General features: G+C 43.5%; 1 protein-coding gene across 1 annotated transcript in view; it reads left to right on the forward strand.

The window, feature by feature from the left end:
- CEP135 (centrosomal protein 135) overlaps window positions 1-23118 on the forward strand; it is a 2183066-nt gene that overhangs the window by 1797592 nt on the left and 362356 nt on the right. Inside the window, 1 exon segment of the mRNA XM_044062480.1 lies at window positions 20264-20466. Coding sequence (XP_043918415.1) covers window positions 20264-20466 — 203 coding nt within the window.

Genomic DNA, 23118 nt, shown 5'->3' on the forward strand with positions numbered 1-23118 from the left:
CTTTACCTAATGGTATTTCTCATTGCCATCGTTGGTGACTTGTTTTTTCCCCTATTTCCTTTTACCTTTTGGTAACTCTTGGATACCATAGTTGGTATCCATTCTTTCTTTCGTTACCCTTTTAGGTGTTTTTTTGTATACCATTGTTGGTAGGCCTTTACTTAAAAAAATTTTTCTCTGCCTTCTTCATCTGTGTGTGTGTGTGTGTGAACTTGAAATGGCGGATAAAAAGGGACATCTGGATTTAAACAATGTCAAGACTGTGGCAGAAAGATGCCCAATTCAGATGAGAATCCTTCTTGTGTATACTGTTTAGGTGCGCCCCATCTAGACACTGCATGTAAGATTTGCCACTATTTCAGTGCCTGTACACTGGCAGAGTGACACAATAAACTTATTTTGAAAGGCTTGCTAAAATGCTCCTTTGAAGAAGCCCTCTCAAAGCCTGAGACTTCTAAATTGTCAAAACCTGACCCTAAAAAGAAAAGTCATTCTGTGCCTACCCCACCATCGGCACAAGACTTAAAATCCAACAAGTTGCCAGTTCCATCTGTGTCTTTGGAACAGAGTACAAAAGTACCTAAAATGACTGAAAAATTACCTTTGGGCACCAACGGTTCAGTCTTCCTCGATACCGATGGTTACTGCACCGATACTGACTACTTTGGCACTGACCACTCCTTCAGCGCCAGTGACCTCTTTGGCACCAACAATTTCTTCTGCACCAGCTTCATTCACCTCTCATTTGGTTCCAGCTTCCCCCTCTGCACAGCAACCTATGGTGCCAGTAGTCGAGACGTTTATACCTCCTAGGACTAAGTATTCCCCTTTTGTGGACCCATTCCTTGGTCAACTCCCCAGCCCTTTCATTGATGGGCCAGAATCTCCCTCAGGAATGTCTATCCGTTCTTCTAGAAGTCTTTCTGAAGTGGACATAGTTAGATTGGTGGACCAGCTTTTGGCAGCCAGGGGTCTCCCTGCACCGAGGCAGACCTCTCTCCCTCCAGGAGCAGAGGCATATCCTCCAAGGACTCTACCAGACCTTCCTCCTTCAACCTCCTTCCAAGGTTTGGAGCCCACCACTTCGACTTTCCTGGTACCAGCTATGTCGGTACTGATGGTGGACCTTACTTTGGCACCGGGGTCGTCTCTGATGTCCTCGGCACCATTGGATCTGTTGCCCACCCATGACCGTGGTTTGGCTGTCAGTTCTGAGGGTTTCTGCATGGTTTCAGTTGTTTCTACAGCACCATCTTTGGCTCCCTGGACCATGGCGGTTTTGAACCCTCCCCCATCTCCTGTTCTGGATGGCAGCTCATTGGAGCGGGTTGTGACCCCGGTTCCGAGGTTGTCTTTCTTGGTTCCAGGCTCTCATCCTTCTTCAGATGGGGCCTGTCTTCCAGATCATGGAGAGAGCTTTAGCCTCATCAGGTTTCCAGTTGGCTCCTTCTATGTCAGTGTTTCCCAATTATGTATCCTTTGGTTCGCGGCTGTCAGTCTATCATGTCTGGACAGTGGGCACACGAGCTGCAAGACATCCCTGTTCAGGGTCCCACCTCTTCTGAGTCTTCCTCAGAAATTCCCGCTTAGGAGCCACCATATAAAAGGACTTGCAAGAGGGAAGTATCTAGATTCTCCAGAAGAATCTGTCACAGAAGACTCAGATTATGATGAAGGGGAAGGTTCTCCTTGGTCACCCCTTGAAGATGTCTCCTTTGGAGACATCCTAGAAATCCTGAAATAGAGGAGTGATTGGAAGCCCTCAAACCCATCCTCTGAATAATTTGTGTTCTTGCAAGCTTTTCGTGCCCATCTACTTTCTGGGTGACCCCACCCACTGACAATCTAATTAAGCTGATTGTTCAGCCGGCGTGGAAGGCTCCTAATTCCATTGAGACCATTCCCCAGAGACCAGATAAAAGTTTGACAGCCCCAGAAGGCCAGCCTCAGTGGACAAAGGGTCTAGCAGTAGATGCCATTTTTGGTAGTGGTGGCCACCAACAAGGAACTCACCAGGGAGAGTTCTGCTGTCCACCCTCCTAACCAAGATTCTAAGATGATGGCCAAGTTCGGGAAGCAGGTCTTTGCATCATCGACCTTTGCTATTAGGTCCTTGAATTTCTTGGCACACTTTACTAGACTCCACACGGATCCAATAACTGAGCTTTCAGACACCCTTGCAGGAGCTATGTCTGACGAGGTTCGGGATAAGGTTGCCTGACAGCTTGCCACCCTGGAGTCTATCTCAAACTTGTCCATGCGGCTGAAGGGAATTCTAGGACAGTGGATACAGGCGTTGCCATAAGGCGCCATGCCTGGATGCGCTTGTGTGACTTTGCGGAGTCTTTCAAGTCTTCCTACGTCAACGCTGCTGTTGACGGTTCCTCTTTGTTTGGCCCTAAAGTTAGAGAGAGACTAGCCAGGTGTGAAAAAGATGGAAAGAGCCTTTCTGCTGTGGACATTCATTTTTCTACTCTTCAGCGATCCCATTCTAGAAATCAGAGGAGTGGGAAAATGTGGTTCAAAAAATCCCAAGGGCCTTTTTATGATACACGTGGTGAGCATTCTGCCTGTGGCAGAGGGAAAACTCCACTGGAAGAGGCCTCCCCCGTGGCAGAGTGGGTCCGTGTAATCATGGCTCCAGAGATTACTTTTCTAGACAACCCTACCAGCACTCCTGAATGGAGGCCCGATTGCTTTTTGTACTGCACCAAACAGCCTGGCCAAAGTTCCAAAAGTGAATCCCCGATGTTGCACTCTGAGGAATCTAGCAGCAGTAGAAATTCAAAAGCTGCTCCAAGAGAGAGTCATCCAAGAAGTCCCACCAGACCAAATAAGATCCAGATTTTACTCTAGATTCTTTTTAGTGCCAAAAAGACGGGACTGGAGACCAATTCTAGATCTCAGCCTACTGAACAAATTTGTACAACAGACGAAATTCCAGATAGTCGTGGTTCAGTCTATTCTTCCCTTTCAGGAGAAGACTAATTGGATGTGCTCTATAAATCTTTAGGATGAATATTACCACATAAAGATGGACAAATGGTCCAGAAGATATCTTTGCGTATGGCTAGGAGCCAGTCATTACCAATTCTGAACACTGCCCTTCGGTCCCATCACAGCCCCCAGGGTTTTCACCAAATGCATGGCAGTGGTAACAGCTTACTTGAGACTACGAGGATTCAAAGTGTTTCAATACCTAGACGACTGGCTCCTCACTGCCCCCTCCAGGCATCTACTGCATTACACCACAGACTTCGTGCTTCATCTCACCGAGGCACTAGGCATTTCAGTCAACAAGGAAAAGTCACAGTTGACTCCTACATAACATCTAGAGTTCATAGGAGCAAGACTAAATTCAGCTTCTTGTGTAGCCTCCCTTCCCCTCCACAGGCTGATAAAGCTAAGGTCGCAAGTTCAAGCAATCTTTTCCCGAAACAAAGTTCCTGCTCGCCTGGTACTTCAAACTCTGGGAACCATGGCAGCGACTATAACCTTAGTACCCCTGGGAAAATACCACATGAGGCTACTTCAGTGGCTTTTGGTGTCCCAGTGGTCGATTTTTAAGTCATTCAATGTCTCATCCAATTCTGATAAATCGCTGCAAAAAGGATTTATCCTGGTGGATGAAGTCAGAAGAAAATCTATGAGTTTGCACCTTTTCCTTTTCTCGCCCTTTGCCCAAAGCCATAGTGACCACGGATGCTTCCCAGATGGGGTGGGGTGGAGGGCATTATCTGGGAAGTACTGTTCAAAGCACTTGGGCCCCGCAAGAGGTCAATTTGCACATCAACTTCCTAGAATTGACGGCAGTCCTTTTAGCATTGCAATCGTTCCAGTCTGTCCTTCCTTCAGGACAGTTGCATTCCAATCAGACAACATGTTGGTACTCTGGTACATCAACAAGCAGGGGGGAACCAGATCCTACCCACTATGTTGGGAAGCCCTCAGGATTTGGCAATGAGCTGTCACTTCCAACTGCTGATAGCAACGCATATCCCAGGAAACTCCAACATGATTGTGGACAAATTGAGCATCCTCCTGCCTCACGAGTGGTCTCTTAACCACTACATAGCTATGAAGATCTTTCATCCTTGGGGCCAGCCTTGCTGCGATCTGTTTGCCTCTCCAGTAAACAACAAATGCAGCAGCTACTTTGCCCTAATTTCCCTCTTACGGGGAGTTCCTGAGAGATGCACTTCTCCTCGATTGGCCCCTGGGACTACTATATGCCTTTCCCCCTACTCCACTGATTCCCCAGTTTTTGAGGAAAGCCCAAAGGCTGAGAAGCAAAATAATTCTCATTGCATCCTACTGGCCCCACCAAATCTAGTTCCCCTTTCTTTGGCCTCATCTGGTTCACCACCCTTGGATTCTGGACACAGCTCTGGACGTGTTGTCTCACTCTCGGGGCTTGGTGCATCCCACTCTCCAAAATCTCAGGCTGACAGCATGGTATCTCCAATTTCAGTAATTGCCAGGCAGAATTACTTACCCTCTTCAGTACAAATGATTCTTTTGGCTTCCCGTAAACCATCCACTAGGAAACTACCTTAGCAATTGGAAAAGATTTTCAATTTGGGCCTGTACGAACAACATAGACCCCTTTTCAGCATCATTTGATAAGGTCCTGGAATATTTAGCGTCCTTATTTGACTCTGGAGCTTCTACTTCCACAATTAAGGTTCAGTTAGCAGTTATTTCCAATTTTCATAATGATTTGCTGATCATTCCTTGATGTTTCATCGTTTATGCAAAATTTTTCTTAAAGGCGCTTTACATCTAAAACCCCCATTCAAAGATCCTATAGCACCATGGGATTTGACTTTAGTTTACAATGCCTAGTTCAACAGCCCTTTGAGCCAGCATCTACTTGTGACCTCTGATTTTTGTCTTGGAAAACCGTCTTCCTCGTGGCTATCACGTCTGCCAGGGGAATTTCCGAATTACAAACTTTATGTGTAAAGCATCCTTATATCATATTTCACAAGGAAAGAGTGTCGCTCCTCCCCAAAGTGGTATCAGAATCTAATATTAACCAGTCTATAGACTTGCCAGTCTTCTTTCCAGTTTTTTCAAAGGTGAATACTGTTTACATTTGCTCAACCTCCACAGACAATGGATGTTTTTACCCGGACAGAACAAAATCTTCTGGAAAATCGGACCAATTATTTGTATCCATTTCAGGACCCAGACTGGGTAAACCGGTAACAACAGTTACCTTATCAAGATGGCTTAGAGATTGTGTCACCTTTGTCTGCAATCAGAATAAACTCAAACTACCTGCTCCAGTTACAACGCATTTCACCAGATTTGTTTCCACTTCAGCTGTCTTTCATTCCAAGGCCTCTATGGAAGAAATATGTGCAGCTGCAACATGGGCTACTCTTCGTACTTTTATCACTCATTACAAATTAGATCTGGTCTCCAGGAGAAGAGCTTCCTTTGGCTCTATGGTACTTGCGAATAACCTTCCTTAGGGCCACCGAGGATCTAAAGTTAGTTGCCAGGGACTCTGTCCCATCTGTGAAGAATGAATGAAGATTGACATCAGATAAAGAAGTTATGCCCTTACCGTGACGTTCCATCTATGTTATCAATCTTCATTCATTCTTGACATCCCACCGTCGTGCCCCCTCTGAGAAACTTCTGGAGGATTGGACCTAGTTCTGGGAGGTTATAGGGTTATACCTTAGACAGGGCTTCTGTCTTTTCTGTACTAGGCTGCAAAAGAGATCTTAGGTAATGGAGAGGGGCATTGTGGGTAGAGCCTTAGCTCGAGAGTTTTTTCGGTGGCGCGAGCTGTATAACGGTCAAGTCAGTTCCTCTTAGAACTGAACCCATCTGTCAAGAATGAAAGAAGTCTGAACCAAACCCATCTGTGAGGAATGAATGAAGATCGACAACACAGATGGAACGTTATGATAAGGGCATAACTACTTTTTTTTTTTTTTTTAATAAGTCCAGCATCTGAGCTTGCTTGAATGTAGTGCACCATCATGCTGTGTAGCGATAGTTATCATTGGTAGTTATAGTAGAAGCATTTTGCTTGTTAAATTTTCCCTTAGCTTGTGGTCCTCCAGAGGTTTTTCGTGGCTCAGCTCTACTGTCAGAACACTAAGCCTAGCCTCAGAGGTACCAACACACCTCTTATCCACTAGCCATTCATAAGTGTGATCTCTCTTCCTAGCCTCAGAGGTGCCAACACACCTCTCACCCACTAGCCATTCCTAAGTGTGATCTCTCTTTCTGACCATATAAATTTACCTAACACTATGGATGTGCAATTTCCCACATTTTCTCTAGACAGCTTGGTTGACATGGTCATCCTGAGACAATGTAGTAACTGCTTCATGTTCAATGACAACCCTTTGCTCCTATACCACACAAACACATGTGAGAGATGCAACTATATTAAGAACCTTGAATCCATGCTCTCTCACACACCAGTTAGTACATATGACAATGAGCGGGTCATCGGCATGCATACCTCACCTCCTACTCCACCCAAACCCACATCACACATACCTGCATATGTGGAGGTCCTCACGAGAAATGTACCTAAACACCAGAGACCACACAAACACAAGCACACTACACTACACTACACATACTTCCTTTGCATAAAACAATACACATGATAGCTCACATACCAGTGTCTCACCTGTTAAGCCCTTAAGGCAAAACACAAAACCAAACATATTAGTCATAGGTGATTCCATCATGAGACACGCAGATGTCCCTCTCACCAGGCTGGAAAAGGAGAAGGGTCACGGTCAGCTGTCTGTCAGGTGCCAAGATCTGCCATATCACACATGCACTCAAGTCTCTCAACAACAGGCGCTGTAAATGTCTCTGTCATAGTCCATGTTGGTGTGAACAACTTGAGATGTACCTTTCTGGGCTATATGAAGAGAGACGTGATTGAGCTCTCGGACTGTGTGTCTCAGGCTGGTATGTCCCTAGCCTCAAGCAGCATTTTACCTTCACCTAGGATGATACCTCAATACAAACAGAAAGTGATTGACTTCAATAATTGGATTAGTTTCTGTTGTCATTCCAAGGTGATACAGTATCTGGACATGATCGACAGACCTCGATGCTTTGCCAGAGATGGCCTTCATCTGTCACCCCTGGGATTGTGGCTACTGGCCAAGGCTATTGCCACCCACATAGTGCTTTTTTTTAGGCAGTGTCTCAAGGACAAAATTCCTGATGTAAGAACTCCATCTAAAAACAACCTCAAGGTTTTGCTGCTAAATGCTAGGAGTCTTAACATGAAACTCCATTCACTGAAAGCAGTCCTCACCTTGAAAGATATAAACATTTTTGCAGTTACAGAGAACTGGTTCAAGGCTGTGGAGAGCCCCCCAGCCATATAGGGCTATACCACCTTCCACACTTTCAGACCACAAACTGAAGGCATGAAAACTAAAGGAGGCAGTGTATCAATATTCATTAAAGATATACACCTTTAGATTGGTTAGACAGCATGATTTCCTGGAGATAGTTCAGGTACAATTAACTGTTGGTAGAACACCTATTCAAGTCATTGCCAGTTACAGGACCCCCTCCATGAATCAGGACATCCACTCTGCCTATTTGGATCTACTTGAGTCTGTCAAGATACATTGGAACATCATGGTTTTGGGTGACTGTAACTACCCAGCCATTGACTGGGGAAATTACTCATGCGCAAACTCACTTGTGCAAAGGTTCCTCATTTTCATTAACTCCAATGCCATGGACCAGCTAGATGACACCTCCACAAGGGGTGCCAACATCCTGGTTCTGGTGCTTACCAACATGGGGCCCACTGTAGTACCCCCACTGTGAGGTCTTTCCTGGTGAGATCTGACCACAAATCAATCTCATTTGAAGTAACTATTACACTTCTTGCCCCCCCCCCCCGCAGCACCAACTAAACTAAAAAAACTTCTCCAAAGCAGATTATAACCTGCTGTGGGATGGTATAAATAGCTTCACTGCACCTCCCCCCACAGATGGAACTGGCAACTATGCCGAGTTCTACACAAATGTTTTATACAGACACCTGATCAACTGCATTGACTCTGTCGTACCTGATAGGACCAAAACAAGCTCCTCAAGGAAGAGCAAACCTGCCTGGTAAACAACTCCCATTAACAGGCTTTATAATAAGAGAAATAAATTGCTCTCTAAGAGTAATAGGGAGGGAGCCCTAAACTGGAAATACTCCCTCCTCAGCTTAAATAAGCAAATAAGACTTCTTGTGAAGTCCTCTAAAGCTAATTATGAATCCACATTAGCTTCCTCAGCTAAGAGCGACCAGAAGGCATTCTTTATTTACACCCGTAACCTAAAAGGAAAGGCCCAAATTTGTGCTGAACTGGTAGTTAATGATAATCACATGTACAGAGCCTGTGGACATTGCTAACCTGGTAGCCGACTGGTTCTGTGAAAACTTCACTACCCTGTCCCCACCACACTTACCCCAAGACATCCCTACCACTTGTCCTGTACCTTGCATCTCTAAAGAGCAGGTTGTGAACTTCCTCTCTAAGGTCAAAAACACAGCATCCATGGGACCTGATAACATCCCAGGCTGCGTTCTACATGGGTTCAAACAAGAATTAACAACTCTATTGGGTACTCTTTTCAGTCATAGTCTAAGCACTGGCTTCATCCCAGCTGAATGGAAGAAGGGCCACCATTATCCCCTTGCACAAAGGTGGTGCTTCCACTGACCCCGGGAACTTTAGACCTGTTAACCTGACTAGTCTTATCTGCAAGCCCATGGAGAGAATCATCGTGGACCTTATCAACAAAGATATTTCTGATCTCCAAACAGTTGACCCTACTCATTTTGGATTTGTCAAAAGGAGATCATGCATGTTAAACCTGATGGAGTTCCAAGACAGTCAGCAAGGCCCTTGATGAGGGGAAATCTGTCCATACAGCCTACCTAGACTTAGCAGAGGCTTTTTACACTATCCCTCACTCAGGCATAATTGACAAACTCACCCAGCTAGGTATCAACCTGTATATCATTAGATGGGTCGCTAACTGGCTCACTGTTAGAACACATAGTCAGAATAGGGGAATTCACCTCCAACAGCGACCTGTAACCAGTGGTGTTCCACAGGGATCAGTCCTGGGACCTCTACTGTTTGGAATCTATTTCTCCAAAGTCCAAGCTAAAACTAAAGGCCTGTGGCTGGCAATGTTTGCTGATGACTGCAAACTGGGAACAGTCATAGAATCTCCAAACGATGTCAACATTCCTACAAGAGAATCTTACACAAACAAATGATTGGTGCCAAAGTCACGGCCTTAAACTCGACGCAAAAAATGTATTATCCCTTTTGGTAAGAGCAATGTTCCTGCTAACTACCACATCAATAACAACACAAAAAGTACACACTCGGTGGTGAGAGACTTGGGCACACAGGTTGACAGCAACCTTGCATTTGATCACCATGTCTCTCCAGTGGTAGGAAGGGCATTCTGTATTGCTCATCTCATAAGTAAGGGCATTGCCTCTAGAAAAAAAGTTGTAACCTCCCTGTACTCTTCCCTCATCAGGCCAATAATTGAGTACAATGCCCCTTTTGGTTTGGACCTTTCCAAGCATCTGCAGCAATTGGAGAGACCACAAAGGTTTGCTCAAAAGGAAAATTCAAGGTCTTCAGCATCTGTCCTATGAGGATGAGGATCATCTGACATCCGATGTCACTTTATTCTGTTTTATACAGATTACTCAGAGGTGATCTCTGCCTTACATATAAGGCAATCTTTGACCCTGCTTTATTGGAAATGCTGCATATCTACAAGTAAAATGGTACACAGGTTACTCGCTCTAAATACTTTAACCTGGTATGTGACATTAATAGAACCTACTGGAGGGACAGATTTGCCTCCCAGAGGTTACCACACCTTTGGAAGAGACTCCCGCTTCATGTCAAGCAGAGCACCTCGTAGGTCTTCTTCAAATGCAGTCTGGCTAATTGGATGGGTAACCGTAAATTCACCCAGGGGTTCCACTTGTTTTCCTCTTGGACAGGGGTGATAGGTGCTGATCACGAAAATAAAGGTAAAACTTGGCTAGGCTTGTAAGGGCCCTAGGGTCATTAGCCTAGTAACCTCCTATGAGACAACATTTTCCTTTGAAACAGTGGAAAAGGTTTCACAGGTACAGTTTCTTTTTTGCCTTTATTACCAGAAGAACAAGAAACAGAATCTCCTTCTGTTTCACAGCTCACTTTTTGTTGGACAAACTTTTGTATTTCCTCCTTAGCATGTACTTCATTAAAAATGATTTTGTTCCTCCAGGGGAGAATACCTTGAAAACAACTGGGTACAGCAGTTTGAATCTTCTACCTGCTTCTCAACATTCCCTGAATAGTGGAACTCCTCTTCTGCCTGATGTATAATGAATACTCAGTCTCCACAAACACCTGGCTGTCTCCCATTTGCAGTATTTTGTCCTTCTAACACAGTTTTGTCAGACTGAACTCCTCCTGATGGTAGGATTGCATCTTTACTATTAAAGGTCTAGGTTGCTTTCTCATAGCCAGGTTTGGAGCATGCACACAATGTGCCCCTTTCAAGTAACAACTCCTGCTGTGGAATACCAGTCCAGTTGCTTATTTGTGCTTTCATAAAATTAGTGCAGTTTGTTCCTTCAAAACTGCAGTGGTGGTGCTGTGGTAGCGTTGTCGCCTCACAGTAAGACGTTGTCCTGTTCGATTCTCAGCTAGAGTGTCTTCTGTGTGGAGACGTGCGTGAATGGGCGTACCTTCGTTGAATGTTGTGCGTCAGGGCCGGCAACTCAGCACGTAAAAATCTACTGCCAATCATTAGCGGACCGGAGTTCCGCTGTGGCGACCCCTAACCGGGAAAAGCCGAAAGACACATCAACAACAAGTGCAGTCTGTTCCTTCCATCTTCTCTGGTATAGCTGAAAGTGTCAGGTTTTCCCTATTGTCTGTCCTCTAATTCTATTATCTTTTGAAACATCTCTTCCTGAGCAGTCTCATATTCAGCCAGCTGATTTTTGCAGCTTTATCACCTCATCTGAATATCTGTTTAAAGCTTTTTCCATTTTTTCCAGTCTTTTCTTGTGTGTGTTGATATACTCCATCAGTGTTTCGTTTCTTTTAACCAGGGCTGTGTGCAGTTGTCTTGTATCTTCTTGAGGGTTACTGAAAGTCATGTCTGGAGGTTGCATTGCCTTTTGCTGAAGAGCTGCAGAACTTTCCCCAGTCAGTGCTTTTTCCTCACTTCTTGTGGCTGTTTTTTTTTTCTAGGTGGTCTATTTCTTTTTTCCTGGCATTCAGGCAGTAAACTTACTAGCCAGTCACTGAAATTTACCTGTAAACACAAAAGTCTACTGCCCATCTCTACTGAGTTTCTCTTTTCACACTGGGGGAGAGCTAGAGTCAAGTTGTTACTCGATGTGCAGCCATCTTGAAAGTCCTAATACCACCAGCTTCCTTTGATACTGATGTGATGTTGTCAATTTTCATTCATTCCTCAACAGTCGAGTTTGGATCCGACCATCGGATCTGACTCACTTCTGTTATTTTAGCTGATGATCACTAAAAACCTCTTGAACTCTTCCCTTACCCATAATTCATTAAACCCTAACATGCCTCAGATCTTGTTTGCCGCTTTCGCATTTGGATGTGGTCACCTTGAGCTCTCAAGCGTTTGAGTAGAGTGGGAAAATAAGTTAATTCTTTTCTTTATTTCCTATAAATTATTTAAAATTTCTCTTATCACTAATACCTCCCCTTTCCACATTTTTAGTGTATCTTTTCACCATAGCTGGTAATCTTTTTCCTCTTTTCTCTCTCCGCACGCTTTTAATGTAATTACAGATGTTATGTAGTCCTATCTCGCCTACATTCTTACCCGTGGGTTTGGAGCCGAATATCGGCTCCTACTCGGCCGATTTTACTAGCTCAAAGTCTCTCATTGGCTGGGCTAAGAGGGTATCCCATGGTGCACTGCTCCATATCCCCAGATCTCGTTTGCCGCTTGTGTAGCTCGGACGTGGTTTCGCTTGGCTGTGGCTAAGTACCTTCTTTTTTGCTATTTCTCTTAGAGAAATTTGATATTTCATACCCAAAAGGTATTTTGATAGCTATTTCTTGTTGCTGTTGCTGTGTTTGAGTGTGATAGTTGTGTTTTTGGTATCCCTAACTGTTCCAGCAGGCTAGACCTGTTTTAGTTAGAGGACCTAGTCCTCCCCTCTGTTGTTTGATAAACTTTTTAGTGTGATTGTGTTTGTCTGTGTGTTCCCTAGAAGAACCGTTTCAGTTAGAGGCTCTTAGAGTGTGTCTAGTAGAGTTTTTCTGGTGTTTCTAATTTGTGTGTTGTTCCCGCCCTTTTTGTAATTTGTGTCTAGGTGGTTTCGCTTAGCGCTAGTTATAAGATGTCTAAGGATCAGAAGGAGCATAAGCCTTCTGGCTTTAAAAAATGTTCCAAGTGTGGATATAAGATGTCCATCACGGATGGACACTCTGTGTGTGTTTACTGCCTTGGAGCCATCCATTTACAGGAGTCGTGTAGCTTTTGCCATGCGTTCAGTCCTAGGGTGCTCCAGGAGAGGAAAAATAAATTAATATTAAAGGGACTTCTAAAACCATCGTTTGAGGAAGCTATAGACTCGGCTTCCAGTCTTCAGTCAAAATCCAAAGATTCCAAGGCTAAGAAAAGGTCTCTGGCTCCATCTGCCACTTTGGAGCCACCGGAGAAGATTACTGTATTGGATTCTACCTCCTCGGCTCCATTGTCCTCGGGCCACAGGAGGTATCAGTGTTAACTGAATCTGCGTCTGCTCCTATTATTCTTGAACCCATTCGGAGCCGGTCGCCCAGTGTGTTACATGGTTCACCTGACAAGAGATCCCAATCTCCATCGCTCTCCTCCAAATCCTCCAGGCTTTCTGATTTGGATGTTGATAGGGTGGTGCAGAGGCTCCTGCAGTCACCGGTGTTGGCTAAATTGTTCTCGGCTCCGACCCACTTGGCTCCGGAGCCACTTCCTATGACCGTTTCGATGATTCCTGCTCCGAGCACATCCTTGTCGTCGGAGCCAGTATGCTCATTGGGCAATAGCTTTCCAACGGTTTTCTGGTGGCAACGCACATTCCGGGGAAGTCCACCGTGATAGCCGACAGGCTAAGCAGAGTGATCCTTATGACTTACAAGTGGTCCCTGAATCGCCTGGTTGCAGAGCGAATCTTCAGCAGATGGGGTCAGCCTTGCTGCGACCTTTTTGCCAGCCCTCTCCATGCGAAATGCAGCAACTACTTCACGCTGATCCCCCCCACAGGGGGAATCACCCAGGGACGCTCTGGTTCATGATTGGCCCTCCGGTCTGCTTTATGTTTTCCCTCCGTTTCCCCTGCTGTCAAGGGTGATTCAGAAAGCACAATCCCTGGGAGGCAGAATGATTCTGATTGCCCCACACTGGCTTCGTCAAGTCTGATTCCCCTTTCTTCAACCATACATAGTGGACACTCCTTGGATTCTGGACCCTCAACCAGATTTACTGACACACATGTTGGGACAGTTCCACCCCTCTCTGAAGACCCTCCGATTGACAGCCTGGCTACTCCACTTCCATCGCTAGTCAGATGTCATAATTTTTTACCGGAAGTGGTCCATATATTATCATCCTCTTATAAGCCATCCACTAGAAAGATTTATTCTAGCAAATGGAAAAGATTCTCTATCTGGGCACATACTAGAGGCATTGATCCTTACACAGCTCCAATAGATTCAGTTCTGGAGTTCTTGTCTATGCTGTTCTATCAATGATCCACATCAGCCACCATCAAAGTTCAGCTGGTGGTGATATCTAATTTCCACATAGTGAATGAACCTAGTCTCATGGCACACAGACTATGCAAAGCATTCCTTAAAGGTACTCTGTTGCTTTGTCCCCCAGTGTCCAAACCTATCATGCCCTGGGATCTCAGTTTTGTTCTACAAGCCCTTACTTTACCACCATTTGAGCCTGTAGCTACCTGTGAATTAAAATTCTTGACATGGAAAACAGCATTCTTAACAGCAGTCACTTCAGCGAGGCGGGTTTCGGAAATTCAAGCCCTCTCCATCAAACCCCCATATTTAATCTTCCATAAAGATAGGGTCTCTCTTAGACCAAACCCCTCGTTCCTTCCTAAAGTGGCTTCCGTGTCTAACATGAATCAGTCCACTGAGTTGCCTGTTTTCTTCCTCCACTTTTCTAACAAGGCAGAATTTAGATTTCACTGTACATAGACAGTTACGCTTCTATCTACAACGGACAAAAGATATCCGGAAATCTGACCAACTCTTTGTCTCCTTTTCGGAAAACCGAATGGGTTCTCCAGTATCCAAGGTCACGCTGTCTAGATGGATAGCCAGTTGTATCTCTTTCATCTATCAGGCAGGAGGTAAAAATTTGCCATTTCCAGTCAAGGCAGATTCTACTCGGGCTGTTTCTACATCCACATCCTATCAAGCTAGATTGTCAATGGATGATATATTTGCTGCAGCTACCTGGGCTTCTCCTCACACCTTTGTCTCTCATTACAAATTGAACGTGGTCTCCAGGAGCAGATCTTCTTTGGCTCCACAGTTCTCAGGAGTATTTTCCTATGAGCCACCCAGGATGTAGGTGCTAGGGACGCTGTCCCACGGGTAAGAATGTAGGCGAGATAGGACTACATAACATCAAGAAGTTATGTACTCACCATAACGTTCGATGTATGTAGTCCATCTCGCCTCACATTCTTACTTACCCTCCCACCTTCCCCCTGCCTGGAGGATTTGGAGGTTAGGTTGTCACCTACAGAGTCCCTTTGATTAGTTTATTGTTTATATGGATGTGATGTGTGTATGGAGTACAAATGATTTTTGCAGCAAACTAGATCTGGGGATATGGAGCAGTGCACCATGGGATACCCTCTTAGCCCAGCCAATGAGAGACTTTGAGCTAGTAAAATCGGCCGAGTCGGAGCCGATATTCGGCTCCGAACCCACGGGTAAGAATGTGAGGCAAGATGGACTACATACATCAAACGTTATAGTGAGTACATAACTTCTTGTTACCATTGTTGATGTTTTTGTCTTTTTGCCTATTTAAAAAAAAAAAAAAAAAAAAAAAAAAAAATTTCTACTATTTTTTTCTACTATTAAAAATGTCTGAAAAAGGGTCCACCTGGCTTTAAAAAGTGCCAGAAATGTGGACACAAGTTGCCTGGCTTTCTGCTTGTATTGTTTGGGCCCAGACCATTTACAGGTTGATTGCTCCCTCTGCAAGGCCTTCAACCTGCGAGCAATCATGGGCAGAAAAAATAAGTTAATTCTGAAAGGACTGTTACCTTCTTCCTTTAAAAGGCTATTTCTGGGGCTCAACCCTCCCAAACCTAAGCTTAAGGAGCCTTCGGTTAAGCCTGCAGGGCCTTCTGGAGCCTCAACTCCTTCATCAGATCCTACCACTGAACCAATGTGGAAAAATCTCAGAAAGTTGGATCTGAAGACTGCTACAGCTTAGCCTGCATCTGAGTCAAAAATGGCTTCCTTGGATTCTAGCATATCGGATCCGAAGCCTTAGCCCAGGATCAGGTATTCCCCCTGCATTGATACAGTACCCTCTAGAGTACCTTCCCCATATCTTCCCACTAGCACTGTAGGTCCCCATCGGTGATTTCTTCTTGTTCTTCCAGAAGTCTAACTGAGGCTGATGTGGACAGAAAAATGAGGAAATTTCTCGTGGTGCAGATACAGATGGGAATTCTCCCAGCTCCTACCCCCTCAGGTCAGGAAGTCCTTGTTTGTACTACTACACCAATCTTTGCTCCTTCTCCGATCTGACATGTTGTTTCTGAGCTATTGGATCTGAGTCTTCTGGGACCATCTGGATTAGATCTGAAGATTTTGGTATTTTCAGCTCCAAGGCAATCTCTTGAGTGCACCCACTGCAATGGTTTTGGAGCCGTATGGCTCACTGAACTAAAGCGTCCCTGTCAGATCCAAGGCTTTAGTGTCCGAAGTTGTTGGAGCTGTCTCATTCCCTCAGAGCCTCAGCATTGAACAGCTCGGCTCTGACCTCCACCTTGGTTGGACTGCCTTTCGGCCAGGGGGAGCCAATAGGACAGAAGCATGGCTTCTTTGCACCATTGACTTCCTTCTCCCCGAAGCATTCTGCCTTTGAGGTGGTGAAGAGTCTTCTCTGAAGGATAAACTGTCCCTACCCCCTCAGATCTCCCCTCTGGATCCTGTGTGCCTCTGTGCCTTGAGCTTTGGCATTCTATGCCACAATGTCAGCCATCCCAAAGTCTCCAGGTTACCCAGCAGGCTATTAATATCTCTTCTGATACTTCTCCGGAGCATCCCACCGAAGTCGTCTCTAGGAAGAGGAAGTGCAAGAGGAGACAATCGAACTCACTTAAGGAGTCCATCACCAACTATACTGATTTTGATGAAGGGGAAGAGTCCCCAAGATCACCATCCAAAGACATCCCTTTCAAAGGCATCTTTGAGATTAAGTAGTGATGTGGTTGGTCTACCGATGACCCTTCCCCAGAGGAATTGTCATTCCTGGAGGCCTTTGGGTTTATCCCATCTACCTCCTGGTGAACTCTGTCCACTGACAAACTCATTGACTTGAGCTCTAGGTGGGTGTGGAAAGGAGCCAGACACAGTTGAGCCAGTCCTGAAAAGATCAGATCAATTCTGGTACCACTTATAGGAAGGAAATTTTGGAGCAAGGCAGTGCCCATAAATGCTATGGTCAAGGCAGTAGCCACTAAGAAATAACTTGTGGAGAAGAGTTCCTCTGTCCATCCCCTTAAAAAGGCGTCTAGGGCTTTGGACAGATTTTGGAAGCGTTTGTATGATTCAGCTATCTTTGCCCTCAGATCGGTGAACTACATGGCACACTTTACAAGACTACAGAGGGACTTGATAAAGGAATTGTCAAAATGCCTCACAGTTGGCAATCCTACAATCCACTTCTAATTTGTCCATGAGGCTTATCTTTTTTGCAGCTGACAGAACCTCAAGTGCAGCGGGCTCAGGCATTTCCATTAGGACACATTCCTGGATGCGCTTGTGTGATTTAGCAGAGCCCTTCAAATCCTCTATCATTAATGTTCCTTTTGACGGAACCTCCTTATTCGACCCCAAAATTAGGGGGACACATTCCAGGTTCAAGCAGGATGGAAAGACCCTCTCTGCAATGAAAGCACGTTTTCCGACCTCTCAAAGGACCTTCTCCAGGATCCAAGGAGGAGGATGAAAAATCTGGTTCAAGAAGTCTCGTGGTTGTTTTCAAGGTCCACGTGGAGATAGTTTCCCCCGAGGCAGAGGGGGGAACTCAACTGGAAGATGACACCCATGCAGCAGAGACGACCTACAGAACCAAGGATCTAGAAATGTTTTTCTCTGACAGACCCTACCAGCGCTTTTGAAAGGAGGCCCAACTGTCCTCCTCTGGGGTCATCCGGGGGGTCATTTATCTCGGCACCAGAGCACCTGGCTGGACATCACAAAAAATATGTGGGTCCAGAGGATTATTTTCGTAGGTTATAGAATTCCCTTTTCCCTTCCACCTGTATGCAAATTCCCGGATGTTCCACCTAGTCAGAGGAAAGCAGCAGCACTAGAAATACAAAAACTGCTAGAAAAAATGTTATCCAAGAGGTCTCACCAGACCAGATAGAATCCGGAACTTATTCAAGATACTTTTTAGTGCCAAAGAAAACAAGGAATTGGAGACCGTATTTGGATCTCAGCAACTTGAACAAATCAGTTTGACATGCAAAGTTTTAGATGGTCACAGTTCAGTCCATTCTGCTTTTTGTGTAAGGATGACTGGATGTGCTCTGTAGACCTTCAGGATGCGTACAATCACATAAAACTGAACAGACAATCCAGAAGGTATCTACACTTCTGGCTGGGAGCCAGTCATTACCAGTTCAGAGCAATGCCCTTTGGCCTCAGCACAGCCCCCAGTGTGTTCACCAAATGCATGGCAGTGGTAACAGCTCACTTTGACTGCAGTGATTCCAAGTGTTTCCGTACTTAGATGATTGGATAATTACCACCCCACCAGGCATCTATTAATAAGAGAGCAAGACCAGGTACTCCAGACTTACTCCTATCTGGGGATAACCTTAAATTATAATAAATCTCAATTACAACCATCTTAGACATTGGAATTCATAGGAGCAAATTTCAACACTGTATCATTAACAGCTTCTCTTCCTCTCTCAAGAGTATAAACTGTCAGATTCCACGTCAGAAGAATAATTCACAGTGCCACAATCTCATCCCGATTGATTCTACAAGCCTTGAAATCAATGTCGGTGGCTATAGTCCTCGTTCCTCTAGCAGAATTTCACATGAGAATTCTTCAGTAGATGTTAGCAACACAATGGTTTATTCTTTACCAACATATGTCAGCCCAAATAAGAGTTATTCAGGCATGCATGAGATACCTTTCGTGGTGGATTCGATCAGATCAGGTTCTACAAGGCCATCCTGTCATTTTCCCTCAGCCTAAGGCCAAGCCTCCCTCTTTCATTTGGCAAGAAAGCTTTGAAGGGCTTGCCACACAAACCATTGATTTTTTTCAGCTCTGCTTGAGATGTCAGTGGATGGGTGTGTGAAAGATCTCCTTAATCTCTGGAAGAGGGTAGCTGTTACATCTTGTGCAGGATATAAGCCATAAAGACAGAGCTACTGTAGCAGTGATCATTTAAACATCTGTTTTTTGTTGTTGTTTACTTTCATAACTATGCTTTTTTTGATATTTTACTCTCCTTTTGTGTGGTTGTTTATGCTTTTCCAATTGTCTGATTGCTGTTAGTATTTTATTTTTATTTTAACTTTTTCATTGTAATAAGAATAAAATTCCGTTATAACGGTGTTGAAAGTATGTATTGTTTTTGAGGGTTGTATGTGTGTATTTTGTGGGGTCTACTTCACTTGACCTAAAACTCATTTGACTGACACCCATTTGACCTAAATTTCATTTGACAGACAACTCATTTGACTGACTCCCATTTCACCGACATTTAAGATATAGACTTGTTGTAGGTTTTCTTTCACCTGTGACTTGCTTGTGATAAAAATAATTATTGTAACTTACAGTGCTGACTGTTAGAATTCCTATAGTCATGTAGAAAGTAGTGTTGTAGTGTTTCTAAATGTGGGTCTGTCTCTAGATTTTTATGGGAAGTATCTAAAGTAATTTGGCAAATGTTTTGCGAGTTCCCAGCAGTAGTGGCAGTATGTAGAGTACTGTAAGGCAAATTAAAGGTATATGCCCTTTTCCCCACTGTGGTGCGATCCTGGAGTTAGTATATATAATTAGGGGGTGTGGGGGGCACAGCCCCCCACCTAGTTTGGTTGTACATTGTCCCGTTTCTGTAAGAGGGTAAATAAGTAGTTTTTAAGTTCTGGAAAGGGTTAGTTATTGATGTTCTAAGTGTGCTTCTCTATGGTTTAAGATTTTGTATGTTGAAATTCAACATCGTAAGGTGTCGGTGAAATGGTAGTCAGTTAAATGAAATTTAGGTCAATTGGGTGTCAGTCAAATGGGTGTCAGTCAAATGAGTTTTAGGTCAAGTGAAGTAGATTCAGTTTGTGTGAGTGGCATGTAAAGTTATTTTTTACAGTGTAGCATAATTAAAGAGTTAGCAACAGGAAAGAATATTCACAGCATTTGAATAATGTAAGCACGTCTGGCAATATGGAACATGGTCTGTTTTTTTTTTTTCTATTAATTTGTCTTATTCTTGTCAAGTCAAAAGCACATTTGTGTTGTGGGTTGTGTTATGTGACCTAGAGTGTTTTGAGGTGTGCCATTGTGTGTTTTATTACTGCAGAATGTAAACTTTTTTTTTTTTTGTCTTAAGTGGAATAACAATAGGGAATTTTATTTAAAAAACAAAATGTAGCCTTGGTGGTGCATCAAGGATATGGGTAAACTGCTGATAACATGCCAAGAAAGTAGATAAATGGTTGTGATAAGCCAGGGGTACAGACAGAATTTTTTAATCTGTACAGTGTACCAGATATATGTTTTTATCTGCGTTAATCTGGGGAATCCTGTTAGGATAAATATAGTTATTGTATGGGATAACTGCTGCTGTTCACTTGGCTATTCATTGATGAGCAACCCCCCCCCCCCTTATTAAAAATGTTTACATTTCATTATTGTGCATTAATTTCTGGTAAAAGAATTGCCTTATGTTTAAAAGATTTTTTTTATATTGCAGGTCATGGGTGAACTTGAGGATGTGAAATCAGAGGCAGAACTCTTAAAGAAACAACTGGCTAGTGAACGCCTTACCATCAAAAATCTTGAGACTCTTTTAGCCACAAACAGAGAGAAAGAGTTTCAGAGTCATTTGACTTCACATGAGCGAGAGTCAGAAATCCAGATTTTGAAGGACAAGCTGATGCTTGCAGAAAGCAAAACGTAAGGCTGATTTTTATATGAAGAAAAATACTGCACATGTTTTTTCAGAACTGAATTTAGATGTTGTGTCAGAATTACACAAATTCTTTTTACATCATTCCACTTTAGTCAGTTTCAGTTAACTAAAAATGATTAGGAGATGATAACTTTCAGAAGAGGGGATACAACATGCTCAAGGTCTGGAGTATAAGGTGATACACTTCAAAATAAACAAAATTAGTGCTGTAAGTCTGCTTTTGTTAAGTAGGATTCAGGACTGGCCTTAGGTGAACTGGCATCCTAGGTAATGGTCTCCATGGCGGCCCCCATGCACTTCAGCTAGTCTAATCTCTCCCCAATCCTGGCCTTACCTCCACCATCCAGATTACTTTTTCTTCTTTTCCCGTTTGTCTTATTCTTCACTTTTTTTTTCTTCATTAATTCACTTATTCAACGTATCCTAACTAGGCAAGACTGAACTGTGATAACTGTAGAGAAAAGAACTGCATTAAGCCAGTGGGGTTGGAGCCCTTGATTCCCCAAGGTGCCTGTTACAATTTTTTTAAACAACCTTTTTCACCCAGTGATGAGCTGAACAAAACTCTTAAGTAAAAGAAATTCACTATTAATCTTCAGCTTTGCTTTTTTGTGATCCTTTAAATAGACCCTAACTGATTATGACTACAGTGTAACAAGTACATTAAGCTGGGGGTCTGGGAGAAGCCATGGGGTTCTAGATGCTCTGATATACATTTTAGAACTTGTTTCCAATTTTTTGATTCAATGATAGCTAAAGCAAAAATCATGAATAAGGAAAGAAATTAAGTTTTGCATTTTTATTTCAAGGAAGAATCAAGTTGTATCCAAGGCAGCTTAATGCTGAAAGCTGATAAAATACCAGTTCGCAATAAACTGAAAAGACAAATATTTGCATATCTCTGAATAGTATCTGCACCCCTACCCTCACAAAAAAAAAACAAAGGAGTTCCTTCCGGTGGTGCTAGAATGAAATGAAAGCACAAATTGCCAGTCATATGATTGAAGTTCCTACTGCCATACATGCTTACAGCATGCATCCTTACCCCTAGCTGCAAAAGCCAAAGTCTGTCTGTGATGTCAAACTGGGACAAAACTGATAAAAAAGAGCATACTTCATCTTGTTGATGTCAAGACTTGTATAAACAGCATGCCCCCTTACCCTTATTGATGAGGTTATGGAATATGAGAAGTAGGGAGTATGTAAAGAAGTGTGGTAGTTCGAGCCAATGAAACTGTTGAAATGCAAGACAGTGGTGATTCTGTGGGAAACATTTGCAGCAAAGTTGGTACTTTATTGTAACACTGTTTCAGATTATGTAGCTGTGTGGCCTTTAAGTCTGTGAAAATGGGTGCGGTGTGGGCAGGAGGAGGGTAGTTGCTCCATGTCTGCGTGCAAAGTTTGCTGGGTAGGTTTTGATTCTGTACAGTAAGTCCAGTTTCTATTTAGTGTTTTTCTTATTGTTTGTTGAATGCACTGGTGAAATTTCAGATTTTCACCCATGTAGGCACCTAATTGCTTTGTATACTGTGTGAGTTTTATTTTTTTGTGTGTGGTTTCAGAAGGTTTTAGTGAAGGAGACTTTTTGGGCTTGGAATAGTTTTGGGGTGAAGAGGCTTAATTTAGATGTCTTAGTTCAGATCATAATTGAGAATTGTTTATTCATGTTTCTACTAAATTGAAAGTTTGTTGTGTAGTTTGCTACAGGGTGTCATGGTTTTAAGCTGAACAAATGTGTGGAGTCATCAGTGTATTCTACAATAATTACGCTTTTACTGACTGTGGGGAGGTCATTGATAAAGATGTATGATGGTCAATTATTTTCAACAGACAGCCTATTAGTTTTTAGTAACTTCAGATGATGGAGATTAAAAAAAATGGTGGCCATGTATTCTGCATTAGCTTTGTTCCCAGCAAGCAGTCACCATATGATAAAGTACTCCAAGCTGCTTTGCACAAATCACATTAATCCTGTAAATGTATACCGTTCCTTCAACGCCAGATAGTGACTATTTAAACTTTCTGCACACTGCCCCAAATGAAGACTAGTCATGCAAAGCCAGATAGTGACGGTTTAAAACGAGAAAACAAAAAGAAGGCAAGTTATTTTCTACAAACTGCTCCAGCCACCACCTAGCAATTGTAGGTACTTTGATATTCGAGATAAAAAAAAAAAATTGATGGCCATGTGTTAAGTTCTATTTCAGGCAAACAGTAGCCATGCATTAAAGCATTCTAAGTTGGTTTGCACAGATCACATTACTCCTGCAAATGCACACTAGTCCTGCAATGCCAGATTGTGTCTGTTTAAGCAAAGAAAACAAGAGGGTCGGTTACTTTATACAGATAGCTCTAAAATGCATACAAGTTCTGCAAAGCCAGTTAGTGACTGTTTAGAGTGAGAAAACAGCAATATGATCAGTTACTTTCTATAGACAGCTTCCACCCCCATCCAACAGTTACAGCTTGCTTCTATGTGCACATAAGATGTCTGTAAAAATGATGGCCCATTTCAACTTTGTTCCATGGAAACAGTAGCCACACATTAAAGCATTCCAAGTTGCAATCTTGCAAAGTCAGAATAATGAGCAAAGGGCATCCGATTTAGTAATACCCCCCCCCCCCCCCGCGCACGC

The sequence above is a fragment of the Protopterus annectens genome, chromosome 2.part1 (assembly GCF_019279795.1).
Source record: "Protopterus annectens isolate FY-2018-M chromosome 2.part1, PAN1.0, whole genome shotgun sequence".
NCBI classification, from domain to species: Eukaryota; Metazoa; Chordata; order Ceratodontiformes; family Protopteridae; genus Protopterus; species Protopterus annectens.